The sequence below is a fragment of the Mastigoproctus giganteus genome, chromosome 6 (assembly GCF_048544385.1).
Source record: "Mastigoproctus giganteus isolate SK-2022 chromosome 6, ASM4854438v1, whole genome shotgun sequence".
Lineage (NCBI taxonomy): Eukaryota > Metazoa > Arthropoda > Arachnida > Uropygi > Thelyphonidae > Mastigoproctus > Mastigoproctus giganteus.
In genome coordinates, this window is record NC_143580.1 from 161,308,857 (window position 1) to 161,325,758 (window position 16,902).

Genomic DNA, 16,902 nt, shown 5'->3' on the forward strand with positions numbered 1-16,902 from the left:
ATCATAGGCTTCCATGTCACCTGTTAATTTATATGTATCCCATGCATTTTTCTACTCTGCCACATGTCTCATTAGGTCATCTGACATCCATTTAGACCTAAACCCTGAACAATATTTCTTAGTTGGTATGAAAAGCCTAGTAGCTTCCAAAATTAAGTCTTGGAATGCTTCCCATTTTGAATTTGCTGCTGGTAACATCATCATCAGTTGGTCCCACCATATAGAATTTAAAAACTATCTCAGACCACTGTAGTCACCTTTACGAAAGCAAAAACCCTTCACTTTACCTGTGATTATAGTTATGTCTCTGAGTAAATCCCACTCCACCACAATGTGATCACTGACAACTAGTGGTTCCTTCATTTGCAGATGCTTAATGCATGACAAATCATTACTGATAATCAGATAAAGAGTATTACTCCCTCTAGTTTCCTCCTGAACATGCTCCTGTAGAAAACAATCATCCAATAAATCCACAAAAGCCTTGTTAGTGTGTTAGTCACCAACCCACAAATTCCAGTCAATATCTGGACAATTAAAATCCCCCATTATAAGACACACTGATTTCCTGGCCCACTATTTCTCTCTACAGTTGTTTCCCCCATCAGAGTCATCAAGCCTATCACACACTCCTACTCTCAATTTTGTTTTCCTAGTGCTTATGTCACACCAAACTGACTTGACACTGCTCTGTCTTCCCCCCCCCCCCATGTCAACTGGCTGTACTTCTTTGGATTTTATGTGTTTTCTAACTAATAGCATAACCCCTCCTCCCTTCCTATCATGCCTATCCTTCGTGTACAAATTGTACTCCCCCAATTCCATTTCTGCACTCCTTATATCTGTGTGACACCATCACTGATATCCCACCAATATCTGCCTTTGATGTTTTGACCAATACCTCAAATTCAACAAATTTATTTACCAAACTCCTAGCATTGTTGCACTCACATATTGCGTGAATATGTAATATATGGCCATTGTCAACATAAGACACTGTTTGCAGTCAGTGGACACCTGGGACCAAAGTTATGAAGGTCTTTTAATATTCAAAATCACCAAAGAAAATCGCCAACACTACATTTCAAGTCTCTTTAAATAATCTAAAGTAGACTGTTTCTTAAGAAGCAACACTGTATCCTGGATAAAATACCATTTGTTTCCATATGCCACACAGAGCAATAGCTGACCCTTCTTTGCATGACCTTGCACAAACACCTTGTCAAAATGATAGGACGATAGTCTGGAGAAGCTCTTGCCAACATTGTCTTGAAATTCTTTGAACAAATTGGAATTGATGTAGCTAATCTAAGAGGACAGTTTTATAACAATGTATCAAACATGTCAGGATGCTACAAAGGGCTTCAAGTGCATGTTATGAATATCAATCATCTTGCACATTACATTACATTCCATTCCATGTGCTGCACACTCCCTTAATTTGGTAGGTATATATGCGGTGGAAAGCTGCATTGGAGCAATTTCATTCTTTGGTCTTATACAAAAACTTTACAATTTCTTTTCTGGTGCAACTCAACGTTGGTCAGTAATGCTTTAAGGCTGAAATTACAATATTAATTTCAACCTTAAAGTTGAAATTAATATTGCATTAATGGCAAAATGGTATGAATTCTCATATTCCTGCCTTTTGACATGAATACAGTATTCCTTATCAAGAAAGTGTCTATTAAATAAAATTAGAAGATGTTCATTAGATTGTGTTGACAGTTGTTTCATCATTTCATGTTGGCTGTTGGGTCAGATGACAGATTTCATATCTGTCATCTGGCCCAACAGCACTTGAAAGAAAGAGTGCTGCTCTTAATTCTTCCTATGTGTAGGGCTTGTTCTGTGGTTCAAGACATTCAAGCCCTTTTGAGGATAAGTTTAATGCACTTTTCTCAATAGTCTCGTTTAAGGCCAGAAACTGTAGGAAGAATGATGTTACTGCAGAGATTTTTTTTTAAAAATGTTTCCCCTGGAGCACTTGCAACTGGGGAAATAGATCTGCAATTGCAAATCCATTGTACGCAGCTCAGACTTGGCCAAGAAATCAGGTTTGTTTTTTTTTTACCTAATTGAATATTCCATGACTGCTTATTGTTGTGAGGAATCATTAAATTTCCAAGAATGCCCTGAGATAACTTGTAATATTTCATGCTTCCTTGTGCACTTCTCAGTTCCCCAACCGAGGACTGCTAAACATACTAGTTCTTTTTCCTTTCGTAATAGTCTCGTAAGTTCTCACATTGAAATTTTTAACTGACAGAATTGATCTGCAAAATATATTTTTTTTTTACCTTCAATAATGCTGTGTAGTAACTGAACAACTTTGTATTTTTATTATTTATTTATATATATCTTTTTGTAAATGAGTTGTTATAAATCAGTTGTTCTATGAATAGCATTACTAGATGAAATTGTTCTTCAAAATATGAATCTTTTTAAGTTAAATATTATTTAATTTAATGGTTCTAATAACCTAAATGGGCAACTTTCTTTCTATGAATTCTGTTTGGAGATAGCACAATTTCAACTGCTATAAGGACACACACACACACACACACACACACACACACACACACACACACACACACACACACACACACACACACACACACACACACACACACACACACACACACACACACACACACGTCTTGGGAACTCATGATGGAAAGCTGATTGTCACCTTAGTAAATCTGAAATTTACCAAATTATTCATAAATCTATACAGCTTTTGCTATGAGCTTAATAAACATTTGGTGCAACACTTCACTGACTACATCAGCATACAAATCATCTCGATAGTGCATGTAAACTTGCACTGACATTTCTCTCCCCCTCCCTTTATCATATGAATAAAGCACCTTAAAGTAAAGATTTACCACATCAAACTTTTTCTGATTTCAACATGTATTGTCCCTGCATTTGTCTCTCACTAGTCTGCTGTACTAATGACTAACAAAAAAGGAAGGTATTTACTAATTTATTGGCAGGAGAGGGCGATGTTTTTGCTCATGTTTCTACACTACTGGCAATGTGAGTTAAAACTTGAAAATAAATCTTCAATTATGTTAATAAATAAATAAATAACAAAAATTATAAAAATGGTGTGTTTTTTTTTTTTTTCCCAACTAGTATAATGGGGGGGGGGGTTGAAATTGAGTCAAAAAAAAAAAAAAAAAAAAAAAAGATTCTCAGTTGTAAATCCAGAGAGTTGGCAGTTATGTGAAACTAAGGATGGCATTTCTAGTGGGAACTTTAATTCAGAATAGATATCCTCAGACACTTCAAGAACTCATTGATCTGAATGCAACTAATCTGATAGTATGAGATTAGTTACAACCTCATGGGGTGTTACTGTGAATGATATCCCCTGATAAAGGTGACTCAGTGGAGCTGTTCTCAGTGTTTTTCACATTTGTTCTCAACAAGGATGTCTCCAGAACACAGTATTTTGAGGAATCATGATAAACCCCACCTCCAAATTTGCTTCTCTGGGTAATGAAGGGTGTTATTTTCTCCTATGGGCTTCTCAGAGATAGAATGTATTATTGGGAATCTAGGTGGTGGACCTGAAATGCAGGTTCACCACCTGTTCTCTTCAAGGCCACTTTGCTGTGGTCCCAGAACAAAGATTTAGTTCATCAGGATTCACAAGAAGTTTTATTTGTTTCAATGCTGCCCCCCCCCCACTGAACACAGAACCGAAATGTGGTTGGTGGGGAGCAGACACCTAAGAACTACCCTGAACACCATACCTGCACCTCTTCCAGCCTGCATCTGGTCCCATGGATCATGAGGGTAAGGACATAGCTTCTCCATGTTTGACCCTTGCAACTGAACCCATTAGATGACTGATCCTGGATGAGCCCTCTCAGGACCATCCATCTTGTTGAAGCAGAGGTAAAAGTGGTGTTTTGAAGCTAGGCCACTCAACCATTAGGATCCTCCTTTACAAGTTTCCATAATGCATGGCAAACACACCAGATTCCTATGTTGTTAGCTTGGATCCTATGGTGGGCAATAGAACCCAGTAATGCCAGTTCTCCAGACTAGAATCACTGGAGGTCCTCTCACCACATACAGGTGTCTAAGTCAAGGGGTAACTGTAGTCACCTAACCACATCTTCATAAAGCAGGTAAAAGAAAAAGGAATATAGTATAAATAAGCTAACTACGGTTTATAATAAGCATACCAATGATAAATAAAAAAATTAAAAGAGAATACTAAGTTCAAATGGTAATAAATATAAACACAGCATACCTCTTAGATGATGGCATTTCTGTGTTTGAGGGAAAAAGCCTTGTCATCTTGATGCACTTATAAGACTTACTGTAAATATACAATACTTTTTATTAAAAATTGAATACACATTTCAAACAACAATTATATAATGCAAGGCCATACTGCTACTCTTCAAGACAAACCCCAACAATTATACAGAATCCATTACTCAACTATTAGAAATAAGATTTCTTCCCATTAATATATTCTTCCATGATCATTGGAAAATCACATAGGGGAAAAACTTATTATTAACGAACCCTGTCATGGTAATTCAGTAATGACTTAACACATGACTTTTGTAATCTTACTGACACTCGAATGTCATGCTGTTGTTGTTGTTATTTGGTTTTTAGGAGCATTGGCAATTAAGGTTGTATTGCTCCGGGGACATGCGGTGGTCATTCCCTGACATTTCCGCATCCTCCGTATTTGGTGGTCATGGGCTCGAACCCCGGTCTAATCAAGAAGCGTGTGCTATGCACTGCTGCTCCTGCCCACCTGGCTATCGAATGTCACGCATTAATATGACTTAATGTGTGACCTTACAGAGCTGGTAAGACCATAGTAATACAGATGCTTCACCACGTCTTCCAAAATTTCCACAGATCCATCTTCCCTTGCTCTGTTGCATTTAGTCCCAGAAAATGGTGTCCTTATGTAATAAGCTTTGAATGCCTGGATAACTGCCTGATCCATTGGTTTAATCAAAGCCATTGTATTTGGAGGGAAGTATACCACCTTGACGTTGTTGTGCAGATCATCTAGATATTTAGGATGACCGGGAGCATTGTCAAGGAAAATTAATATACCTAAAACGGCACTGACATTTGTATGAATATATTTCAACTTCAGAGACAAACACATTTAGAAACCATTCTTCGAACATGGTTATTGTCACCCAGGCATTTGATTTAGCCCTGAAGTATACAGGAAGCGATTTCTTGTCAGTGCCCTTAAAAGCCCACGGGTTTTCTCAGTGATAAACCACTAAATGTTTAAGTTTATAACCCTGCTATGTAACCCCTTCCCCCCACTAAGAGTGTTATCCTGTCTGGCAGCTTTAAACCCAGACATTGACTTTTCTTCGATAGAAATATAAGTCCTACTAGGCATATTTTTCCAAGAAAGGCTAGTCTCATCCACATTAAATATTTGTTGTGGCAAGTAACCACCACTTCTTATAATTTCATCCAATTTGTCCTTGAAATTTTCGGCAGCTTCACCATCTGCCCTTGCTGCTTCACCACTTATGAAAACTTTTATGATATCCGCTTCTCTTACAGAACCTATCAAACCAATCATGACTCGCAACAAAGGTGGTGTAATAACTTTTCCATGTCTTATTAGTCCTGTTCTAGCCTTGGTTATTATAGTTGCTTCATTGGTGCCAATCCCTTCACTGTTGATACTGACAAATCTAAATTTCGTGCAACACTTGTCAGTGTTTGACCATTTTCATATAACCTTATTTTAATTTTCTGATCCAAATCGATTGCTTTCATTTTTTTGGTAGATTTACTAGTACCGTTGTCACTCTTTCTCTTAGGTGGCACCATGATAATGGTTAAAAATGAAATTTTCTGTAAATAACTTCAGAGAGAACAGGATTAAATTACAAGAAATGCTGTCACACCTTACAACATGTAAATGAAGCGTACACTTATATGATGGTAGTTTGATACAAACTCATTGAAAATAGTAGGACAATGTGAATTTCAATTTCTCCACAATAACCCGACATATAATAAATATTGCATACAAAATGCAAACAAAATCTCCCACTTTGCTCTCAAACAAAACTGAACTGACTCTACAATCCAGAAAGGAGGGAAGGAAGGAAAGGAAGTGGAATGCGGAGACGAAGGACTAGAATACAATTCTCCGAAGAAATAGCCGAATGAGACACAGTCCATGTGGCTTGAACGTTGTGGGGGTTCCTCTGAAGTGCTTCAGTGTAGTTCACCTGTCTCAAACATGTTGATTCGAATATTTTTCAGAATTTTTAATGCAGAAAATGAAATGTTAACTCGAGTTATTTACCTAGATTGTAGTTGCGCTGCAGGTTATTATCTAATATAATTTGTATGGCAACGAAAATAAAAACTTATACTTATTGTTTGTTCATTTGACTTTACTCTTAAAAATTATACAGAAAGTAAAAATTTATGTAAGTCGGGGACTAACTGTATATTCACATTTATGCTTCAATACCTTTATTTATTCCATGCCATGATGCTTGAAAAAAAATGTCAAAATTCAAAATCAGCCCCAAATTTCATATTAAGCAGAAGAGATTAGGGTTGTTGTTGTTGTTTGGTTTTTAGGAGCATTAGCAACTAAGGCCATATTGCTCCGGGATATGCGGTGATCATTCCCTGACCTTTCCGCATCCTCCGTATTTGGTGTTGACGGGCTCGAACCCCGTCTAATCAAGAAGCGTGTGCTATGCACTGCTGCTCCTTCCCACCTGGCTACGGAGGCGCCAAGATTAGGGAGACACTGCATCCGATCACCAGACGATTTGCACAGATGCTTAAACTTGTTTGGAGTCAAACTGATTGTGCATTTGACTTACAGGTTTAAACAAGAACAGACAAGTCTTGTGTTGCGTGAATGCATCATTCGGTATAAATTGGTCAATTATTAATATTTGCTGATGTAATGTAACACACTATAAACATAAACAGACTTGTTTTTTTAGCAACTTTTTGTACATATATATTTTTTATCTGTTTAATTTAATTTCATGTTATATCTTTCCATAAATTCACCATTCTACAGATTCCATTTTTGATTTGTTTTTCATTAGAGGACATCATTTAGGGGTGATCACTGAATTGCACTTACTTACTTTTTGTATTCTGCTATCATCCAGTGAATGTGGAACACGAAAAGTCTTTCAGACTCAGCCCTTAACAGGTTTAGGGCTGAGTCCGACAGGTCACACATTAGAGTTATGTTCCTTGGTTGTTTGGACATGCTAGCTTTGGTTACTGACAAGATGAGAGTCACAGCACATAAATTCTTCTTTATTGATTTCATATCTTCATCACTGGATTCACACAACAAAGTAATTGATATCAAGTAAGTCAGTATATATTCTTATTGTTCAACAAAAAATCTTCTTCTTCAAGAGGAGTGTGTCCATTTACAATGGGTTTCCTCAGCCTATTATTTCTTGTTAGGAATTTTTTCCCGCCATAAAGTGCGGTTCAAGGTGTCTTGGTCGGTTAAGCCTCGGGCTGTCATGCACTCCCGTTCAACAAAAAATGCTATATCAAAAATAAAAATTATTTATATATAGCATTTTCTGAGTTTTTTAAATTTTTTTATCCTTAGTGGACTGTTTAGAGATTTTAATTTTCACCTGTGTACCCCTCCAATTATATTGGGGTAGCTACTTTGTATTTTAACTCTGAGACGCATAGAACCAGTGCACCTGCACTGGTTAAGCATAGTTTGTTTAAATATAATTAAGCAGAATACCAGTATACTTATTGAACTTTGCACAAACACTCAAGAAAGGTGGTTTAACATCCTTGATGGAATACACAACATTTCAAGAGCCTGGAATGATGTGACAATTGGATGAGCGGAGTTTGAAAAAAACCTTCTAAAACATTCCGAGCTTAACAACGAAGGCTTCAACAAAGGTGAGCTGATGTCTTCTGTTACCAAATAAATTGTAAACTTAGCCCAAGAGTTGTAGCTGGTCCTGTGGGAATGAAGATGCAGATGAGCTTATGGATGAATGAGGTAAAGAATTAACAACAGGAGACTTAGTCAGCAGAATGCACAAACAGTTGGGGAGCAAGGGAGAGACAAATCTGTTCAGGAATCGGAGCAACCCAAGAAGCACACTTCAAATTAAAGGAAATGGCAGAAGCGTTTTGTAAAATTCAGGAAGGTTTCTCTATGTTTGATGGAATGGATGAAAACACCAAATGTTTCTTGAAAATAGAAAGAAAGGTTCAAGCTTACTTATCGCAAAATTTATTAAGAGAAAAAAAAAGCATACGAAACAGATGAAGATCAACGAGTTCATATCATGTATTGCCTCCCTGTCCTCTACTCAGCCTACATCCTGTGATTAATTGTACCTTATTAATGCTTCACGTTCGTTTCACTGAAGTGTAGACTTTGATTCATTGTGTGGTTTAGACCTATTTTCTTAAATATGTACACTTTGGTTTTGCTTCCCTTAGTAGCCCTTATAAAGCCTACACGGCATACAAAATACATATCAGTTTTTACAGTACAATAGCATGTTTTTTCCTCCTTTTATGTTTTCTTATGTGTCACTCCAACTACTTCACCGCTGCACCCAGATAAAGTTTTTAATTGTTAGGGAATATAACTATTTTTCTTCGTTCTTCTGAGGATACGTTGTTTTTGTAATTTTGGCATATCAGGGCTATAGAAACAATATTTCATTAGTCATTCCCAAGTTTACAGCTCATGGAATGCAGCTTCCCGTGGACAGTTAGGGGTTTATGCAAAGTGGTGCCATGCCACGCTACGCAGAGCCTAGTACTATGTAGGAATACTGTTTTTGGTCCTTGCATATTCCCAAGTTACATAAAACTCCACTTACGTAAGAAGACCTGGAACATATCTCTTACATATGTTGGGGACAGACTGTATTATGTAAATATTGTGTAAAGTGATAATATATGTACTGGTTATCATCTTCAGATAGTTATTTTATGTAAAATATCATCCTATTTTGCTGAGGAATAGTGAAAAAATATTTGGTTATGTTCATGCAACAGAGGGCATCCCATTTGTATCCTATGTTGCATGAATGTTACATTTCATTCAACATAATATACATTATTGTATGTATATATATACTCAGTGATCACTGAATTATTACCACTGCTATGAAAACTGAATGCGGCCCGTTGACCACATGAAGTACAAGAGTGCGGAGTAAGTCAACTATTAGATAAGGTGTCAGTGGTTCAGTAGGTAGTAAAATTCTGAGTGTGATGGGTAAAAGTAAAGATTGGACTTTGATAAAGGGCAGATTGTGGGTGTTCAACGAGCTGGTGCCTCGATTTCCCAAATCGACTGAACTTGTAGGGTGTTCGAGAGCCACTGTAGTTAAAGTGTACCAGGACTGCTGTCAAAATGGTCAAACAATGATCCAACGGCAAAACTGCAAAGGTCAGTGAAAGGTTGTTAGAGGTGAGCACTGGGTCCGACGATTCGTACAGGGGCAGCACTGTTAAAGAGTTGACTACCCAATACAACATGGGCCAACCCGGAACAATATCTGGCATGACCATGCATTGCACGCTCGCACGTATGGGCTATACCAGCAGACGACCCCTATGGCATCCTCTCCTAATCAAGGTTCATTGGCATAAAAGACTCGCCTGGTGCAAAGAGCATGCAAGTGGATGTTAGAAGGCTGGAAGATGTGCTGATCAGACAAGTCACGTTATTTACTCCACACCATGGATGGTCGTGTACGGATTTGGTGTCAATGATATGAAGCTCTTGATCCATCATGCATGGTATCAAAAGTGCAGGACGGAGGCAGTTGTATGGTGTGGGGCATGTTTCACTGGCAGGAACTTGGACCCCTGGTGCATGTGGAACAACATATCACTGGTCTCCACTATTGCCAACTGCTTGTTGACTGTGTACACCCTGCTATGTTACACCTTTTCCCGAATAGCGATAATGTCTTCCAAGATTACAATGCGCCGAGCCATTGGGCACTTGTCAGCAGGAATGGTTTGAGAACATAGTTCTGACTTCCAGCATATCGATTGGCTTCCAAACTCCCCAATATCAATCCAATAGAGCACTTGTGGCCCACTATGGAAAATTTATGCCCACTATGGAAAAGCATATCAGGCATGTAATGTGGTCAGCAATGCAGGTATGGGTACCCCACACCTGCATTGCTGACCACATTACACACAGCTTGGTTGGCCATACCTCCCGAGCGCTTTCGACATCTTGTTGAATCAATGCCACGATGGATAGCTGCTGTACTGAGGGCAAAAGGAGGACCTAAAAAGAAGTAATGTAGATTTGAAAAAGGCAAAAGTGTGTTAATATCCTAAAAGTTATGATTAATTAATAAATTATGGGCTGTATTTCAGAGCCAATTTGGAGGTGAAGTAACTATAAAGTAAAATTATTAATGCCAAATGATTAAATTAAATAAAGTAAAATAAAATAAAGGTCGTAAAGCTGTCATCAGATATGGGTGGGCAAATTTAAAATTTGCCCACTTTGCATTATTGCTTTCCCTATATTTGACCTATAACTAAATTTGCCCACTCATATCTGATGACAGCTTTCCCACCTTTATTTTATTTTACTTTATTTTGTTTAATCATTTGGCATTAATAAATTTACTTTACAGTTCCTTCACTCTCCAAATTGGCTTTGCAATTCAGCCCATAATTTTCTTAATTCATCATAATTTTTAGGATATTAAAATTCTTTCACCTTTTTCAAATCTACATTACTTTCCTTTTTTCTACTATCCTTACCCTTCTAGTCCTTGGCTCTTTGAGCAATTTTAACCTCCATCTATGCAAACTTTATCAGATTTATCTATTCTTACATGTTTATATGTATATATAGAATAAAATTGATAAACTTCCATTATTTGGAAGGGAACTTTTAAGCAAAGACTGAATATCATACAAGAGCTTATTTTTCACTTTGCAGGCCTTGGGTGTTTTTAGCGGGAATAAAAGTGAAAATATAGGTCTTCATAAGTAATTTTCCATTTGCATAAACATTCTCTCTTTAGAGGATGTCACCAATATTTTTATATTTTATTATCTTTTAACCATAAATTTTCGTCCCCGCCCCCTGCATTGGGTTGATATTGGATCAGCTTTTAGAACAAATAGAAAGGAACCCCTGGAATCAGACATTGGTAACAATTTAGATCTAGATGAAGACCAGGACCCAGTCATTAAAACTAAGAAAGAAATAACTGTTTACATTTCATCTCCAGAAAATAATCGCATCATCGATGAAGATGTTCAATTGCAAAATCTACCCTATAATCAGATTGTCGTTTCAATTAGTGAAGTGGCTTCAACACTACCAGAATCTGTTGCTACATTGCTACAAAAAAGTTCAAACTGTGGCTGTGGTGCATTGAGGATCTTCCTCAAAAGGAGAATAATTTTGAAAAATGTTCATATAAACCATTGCTTGCTGATGTTCCATGTGCTCATCATGAAATATTTGACCTCTTCTTGAATAATGGTGCCATAGATCAATTAACAATCGAAACGGTGAATTATGCAGCTCAAGCGGGTAACGACCTATTTATGTTGTGAACTGACAAGATGAAAATTTTAAATGCAATATTATTACTTTCTGGATACTGCAGTGTGTCACGACGCAGGTTGTCCCCGTCTACTGAGTTAGATACACGTAATGAACTGGTAGTGAATTTGATTCTTTGAAACTAATTTGAAGAGATAATGAAATACTTTCACACTGTGGATAATACCAAAATATGGTAGGATGACAGGTTTGCCAAAGTGCGTCCATTTATGGACATTTTGAATAAAAATTTTCTCTCTTGTGATGCACAGCTCCTGGACCATCAAATGTATCCATTGATAAGTCAATGATTCCATACTATGGACAGCATCCCACAAAGCAAGCCCACATTATGGAGATATAAAGGACGTGTTGTTGTATCTCCTCTGAGCTATGCCATTGATTTATGCCAAAGAAAATATCAGAGAAAATTGTGTTTTTTTTTTTTTTTTTGTGAACCCCAAACACGAGAGGTATCAGAACCTATAGTACTTAGTACCGTGCTTGGGTTGGAGGTTGAGAAGACGAAAGAAGATATTTGCTGACATTGGACTTGAACTTCTGTAGATTGTAATTTTCAGGAAATACATATGAAGGAAGGTTGTTCCAGAAAATGGCAGTTGAATGAATAAATGAGGAAGATGAAAAGTTCGTTCTGTGGGTTTGAAGTTGGACAGTAAATGGATGTTGGCTGGTGGCGGCAAGTGTTCGGACTGTTTGAAAGAGAGAGTGGGAATTATAGAAGCCAATTCAGAAGAACAGTGCCCATGGAAGTATCTGTAGAAGAGGCATGTAGCAGAAACAGTACGTCTATGAGAAAGCGAGTGGAGAGACTCTTTTAGAGATGAATCATTAATTAACCTAACTGCCCTCTTCTGAATGGAATCAAGAAGCCTGAGAGAGGTTTTGGGGGCATCACCCCAGATGTGGGAACAATATTCCATGGGAGGGTGAATTTGCGATTTATACAGAGTGAACAGCTGTTTGGAAGAAAAGTAACGCCGGGAGCGAAAGAGAAAACCAAGTTTTTTAGATGCAGAGGAAGCAATATTTGTAATGTGCTTGTGCCAAGAGAGATTAGAAGTCAGGGTAATCCCCAAAAGAGATATATCATTTTGCCTAGAAATCGGAGTGTCACTAAAGATAAGCATAGGAGCAGAAGAATCCTTTTTGCAAGATATAAGACAAGACTGAGTTTTAGAAGGGTTGAAATCAACTAAGTTGTCTTTGCCCCACTGGAGAATTACCTGAAGATTGGTATTTAAGGAATTGGTAGCAGATTTTCGAGAAGTTGAAGCTGATTGAGCAAGACAAGGTTTCTCAAAATGGAAAGTGGAATGCAATGTGCTATCATCGGCAAAACTATGGATAGGATTTCCTGTCAATGGAAGAAGGTCATTAATATACAAGAGGAAAGGTGTGGGGGAAAGAACTGAACATTGGCATTAGTGGAGAAGTTAGAAGACAGAGAGCCATCTACCATCACCCTCAGTGAGCAGTCAGAGAGAAAACTGGATAACCAATTACTAAAAACAGTTGGCAAACCATAAGATGGAAGTTTGTTTAGAAGACCTTTATGCCAAACACGATCAAAAGCTTTTGAGATGTCAAGAGCAACTACCGAACCTTTCCATTGAATTAGTCCATAAATGGGTAACATAAGCCAGAATATCACCAGCGATCGACACTGACGGAATCCAAACTGGCGATCGTTGATCACACGGAAGGTTTCTACGTAGTTTAAGAGTTGGCGGTTAATTGATTTCTCCATTACTTTAGAAAGAGTAGAAGTAATTGCAATGGGACGATAATTGGATGGGAGGGTTTTGTCCCCCATTTTAGGAACTGGCTGGAAATGAGCAAATTTCCAAGCAGAAGGAAAAACACCTTTGTAATAAGAAAGTGAAAAAAGGCGGCAAAGAATAGGAGTAAGTTCAGGAGCACAGGTGGAGAACAAGTGGAGAAATACCATCAGGACCTGGAGCTTTCTTAGCATCAAGATTCATCAAAATCCTTCTGATATCCTTTTGACGGAAGACCACAGGAGGCACTGAATGGAGCGTGTTGGGAATGGTGGGAGGTGTTTTACCAAGATCATTAATACATGAGCTGGAAGAAAAATGGGATGCTAGCAAGTCAGCTTTATCCTTGGCTGAAGTGACAACAGAACCATCTGGTTTGGACAGAGGTGGGAGCAGAGATGGGCAAAAGTTGCAGCCAATAGCTTTGGCAAGAGACCAGGATGCTCGGCTACCATCAGGACAAGAAGCAAGTTTTCTACTCTTAACCTATTCAAACTCAAGTTTGGACTGATTAATAACTACTTTACAATTGTTGCGAGCTCTGATGTAAGCAGAAATTGAAACTGAAGAATTAGAAAGAAGCCAATTACGATATGCAACATTCTTCTCTTGAACAGCCTTTGCACATTTATTTGAAAACCAAGGTTTAGATAAAGGATGAGATTTTAAAGTGGAGTGTGGGATAAAGGATTCCATTCCTGCAAGAATAATTTCACTGAAACGATCTGAGCAAACGTTGACATCAGAAGTTTTGAAACAGTAATCCGACCAAGGAAAAGAAGAAAAGTCTCACAGGTCATCCCATTTTGCATTCTTGTAATGCCAAACAACACGAGGTTGGGAATAGCCATGAGATAAAGGTTCCATTGGAGAAGAGGCAATCACCAAGCTGTGATCTGAAGTTCCTAAAGGACCTCTCACTTCGACCATGTACTTAGAAGGGTTGTTTGTGAGAAAAAGATCAAGCGTATTGGCTGTATGATTCGGATTGTCTGGTATTCTTGTAGGTAAATGAACAATCTGTGCTAGGTCATTGGTAGTTGCAAAAGCCTCAGCATCTCGACCTGCTGGGTCGGTGTGACTAGAAAACGGAAGCCAGCTGGAGTTGTGAACATTAAAATCACCAAGGAAAATTACCTCACTGTTAGGAAAGTTGGACTGGAGAAAGTCAAAGAGCTCCAAGTGATTAGTGGAGTTGGGAGAACGGTAGAGACAACAGATGAATTTGACACAATGAGGTAGAGAGATTTTAAGCCAGAGAAGATCAAAGAGAGGAGATTCCAAATTGCCAAGTCTCTGACAGGGAATATCAGAACGGACATATGCACAAGTACCACCTTTGAGGCGAAAGGAATCATACAGCGAATAATTTGGGCATCTGAGATGAGCAGTAGCTGAATCAACCGATAACTGAGATTCTGTCAGAAAAAGTACATGGGGTTTGGCAGACTGCAGGTGGAAATGGACATTGTTGAGATTAGAACTGAGACCACGTATATTTGTGAAATGAATTAGGAAGTGCTTGGGAGATTTAGATCTTTTCGCAGATAACCTTGCTCTATTGGTTTGACAATTCATGGTGTATTCAACAGTAAGAAAAAGTGGGTGGGACATGCTGTATGAAGTAATGAAATTTTTGGATAGGGTGTACACGTGATAAGAATATACCCAGATCCTTGACTAACGTGGCCTCGACAATGCTTCCCGCATACACACTACTCGCACTCCACCTAGTCACTATCTGGCAGAGTAGAGGTAGCAAGATTATAAACTAGCTGATCCGGAAGCCTCCTAGAGAGTTACCAATAGGTTCGGTCCAGTGTACTAACTAGCGGCCAGCCTGCAAACACCGTTTTAGAGCTGTACCCGCGAAATGTAAAGAATATTGGATCTTGCCACGATGTTCATCATAACCTCAAAATTCATCAATCATACTGCATGATGGAAGAGATTGGGAAGGGTTGACCGGAACTTAGCTCTAGAGACTAAACATGGGTTCCACCACTTCAAGCCTCCAATAAGCAAAGTGGTGGTATTTCACTGGTTGATGAAAGTCATCTACCACATCGTACTGCCTGGTAACATAGAGGGGCGGCATTCCTCCATGTGGTGTGGGTGCCACACCTACTATCAGTATGGACTGAGTGGAAAAATAGTACTAGAAGACAAAGTGAGCCATGACAATGTTGAAAGTGAACCCAAAAAAAAAAAAAAAAAAAAAATCAAGAATTGGGATTACTGTTTGTTCAGTTTTTAGTTTATACATTTATTTGTTTAGTAAAAATACAAAACATCCATTTTCATTTTCTATTTCATTTCCATCGTAAGTAACACTATGTAAAATTCTGGAGTAGACACAGTATGCTCAATGTTGCTGTTGTTGTTGTTGTTATTTGGTTTTTAGGAGCATTAGCAACTAAGGCCATATTGCTCCGAGAATATGCGGTGGTCATTTCATGACCTTTCCGCATCGTCCGTATTTGGTGGTGACGGGCTCGAACCCCGGTCTAATCAAGAAGCGTGTGCTATGCACTGCTGCTCCTTCCCACCTGGCTACGGAGGCGCCTGCTCAATGTTGCATTCACAAAACGGCAGTTGAATGCTGTATGCCCAGTGTTGCATTCATGCAACGAGAAATTTTGGGCTCTAATTTTACAAATAGGCTTAAAAAATAACTTAAAACATCAGTTTTGATCTATTTGCATTGCAATTCATAATACAGGGTGTCTAAAAAATATTGGTACAAACGTTTAGGGGAGGTAGGTAAAATCTAAAGGAATGAATCGCATAGGAACTCATAACCAGAAACATCACCGTAAGTCAGTAGACGGCGCAGTAGTTGCAGCACGAAGAGCATGCATCGATATACGAACTGTGAGCTGGCAGGCATGCACCTAGTGTATGGATTAGCAGAGGGCAATGGACGAGCCGCTCAACAAATTTATGAGACAGACATGTACCGGATCACCGTTTGTTTGCGCGTGTGCATCAAAATTTGTGCAATTATGGGTCATTTAGAGGTAACAGGAGTAGTGCAGGCAGACCACGATCGACACGAACTCCGGCCATGGAAAAAAGTGTGTTGAATGCCAGCCAGAATAATCCTACTACCAGCAAACGTGCCGTTGCCTCTGCCTTAGGAGTGTCTCGTTGAATTGTACAGCGTGTCTGGCACGACGATTCCTTACACCCCTTTCATCTCCAAAGGGTTCAGTTACTGCTTCCCCAAGATCATCCTGCACGTGTGGCTTTTGCGCAGTGGTTTCTCCAAGAAAGTGTTCAAGACTTGAATTTTCCTGCCTGTGTTTTGTTCACGGATGAGGCTTATTTCACTCGGGAAAGCTTATTCAATCATCACAATGCTCATGTGTGGGCTCACGACAACCCACACGGTATGCGCCCCATCGCTTCGCAATAAATCTGTGGGAAGGTATGGTGGGTGACTGCTTAGTCAGCCTATACCTGTTACCATCCCGCATGAACTCCGCTAAATAT

The 16,902-nt window shown here is 38.7% G+C and overlaps 1 protein-coding gene across 1 annotated transcript in view; it reads right to left on the minus strand.

Moving 5' to 3' along the window:
- Parp1 (Poly-(ADP-ribose) polymerase) overlaps window positions 1–16,902 on the minus strand; it is a 411,082-nt gene that overhangs the window by 221,437 nt on the left and 172,743 nt on the right. Inside the window, exon 10 of the mRNA XM_090376325.1 lies at window positions 4,271–4,339. Within this exon, the coding sequence (XP_090232451.1) occupies window positions 4,271–4,339 (69 nt within the window). The remainder of the gene's footprint in view (window positions 1–4,270; window positions 4,340–16,902) is intronic.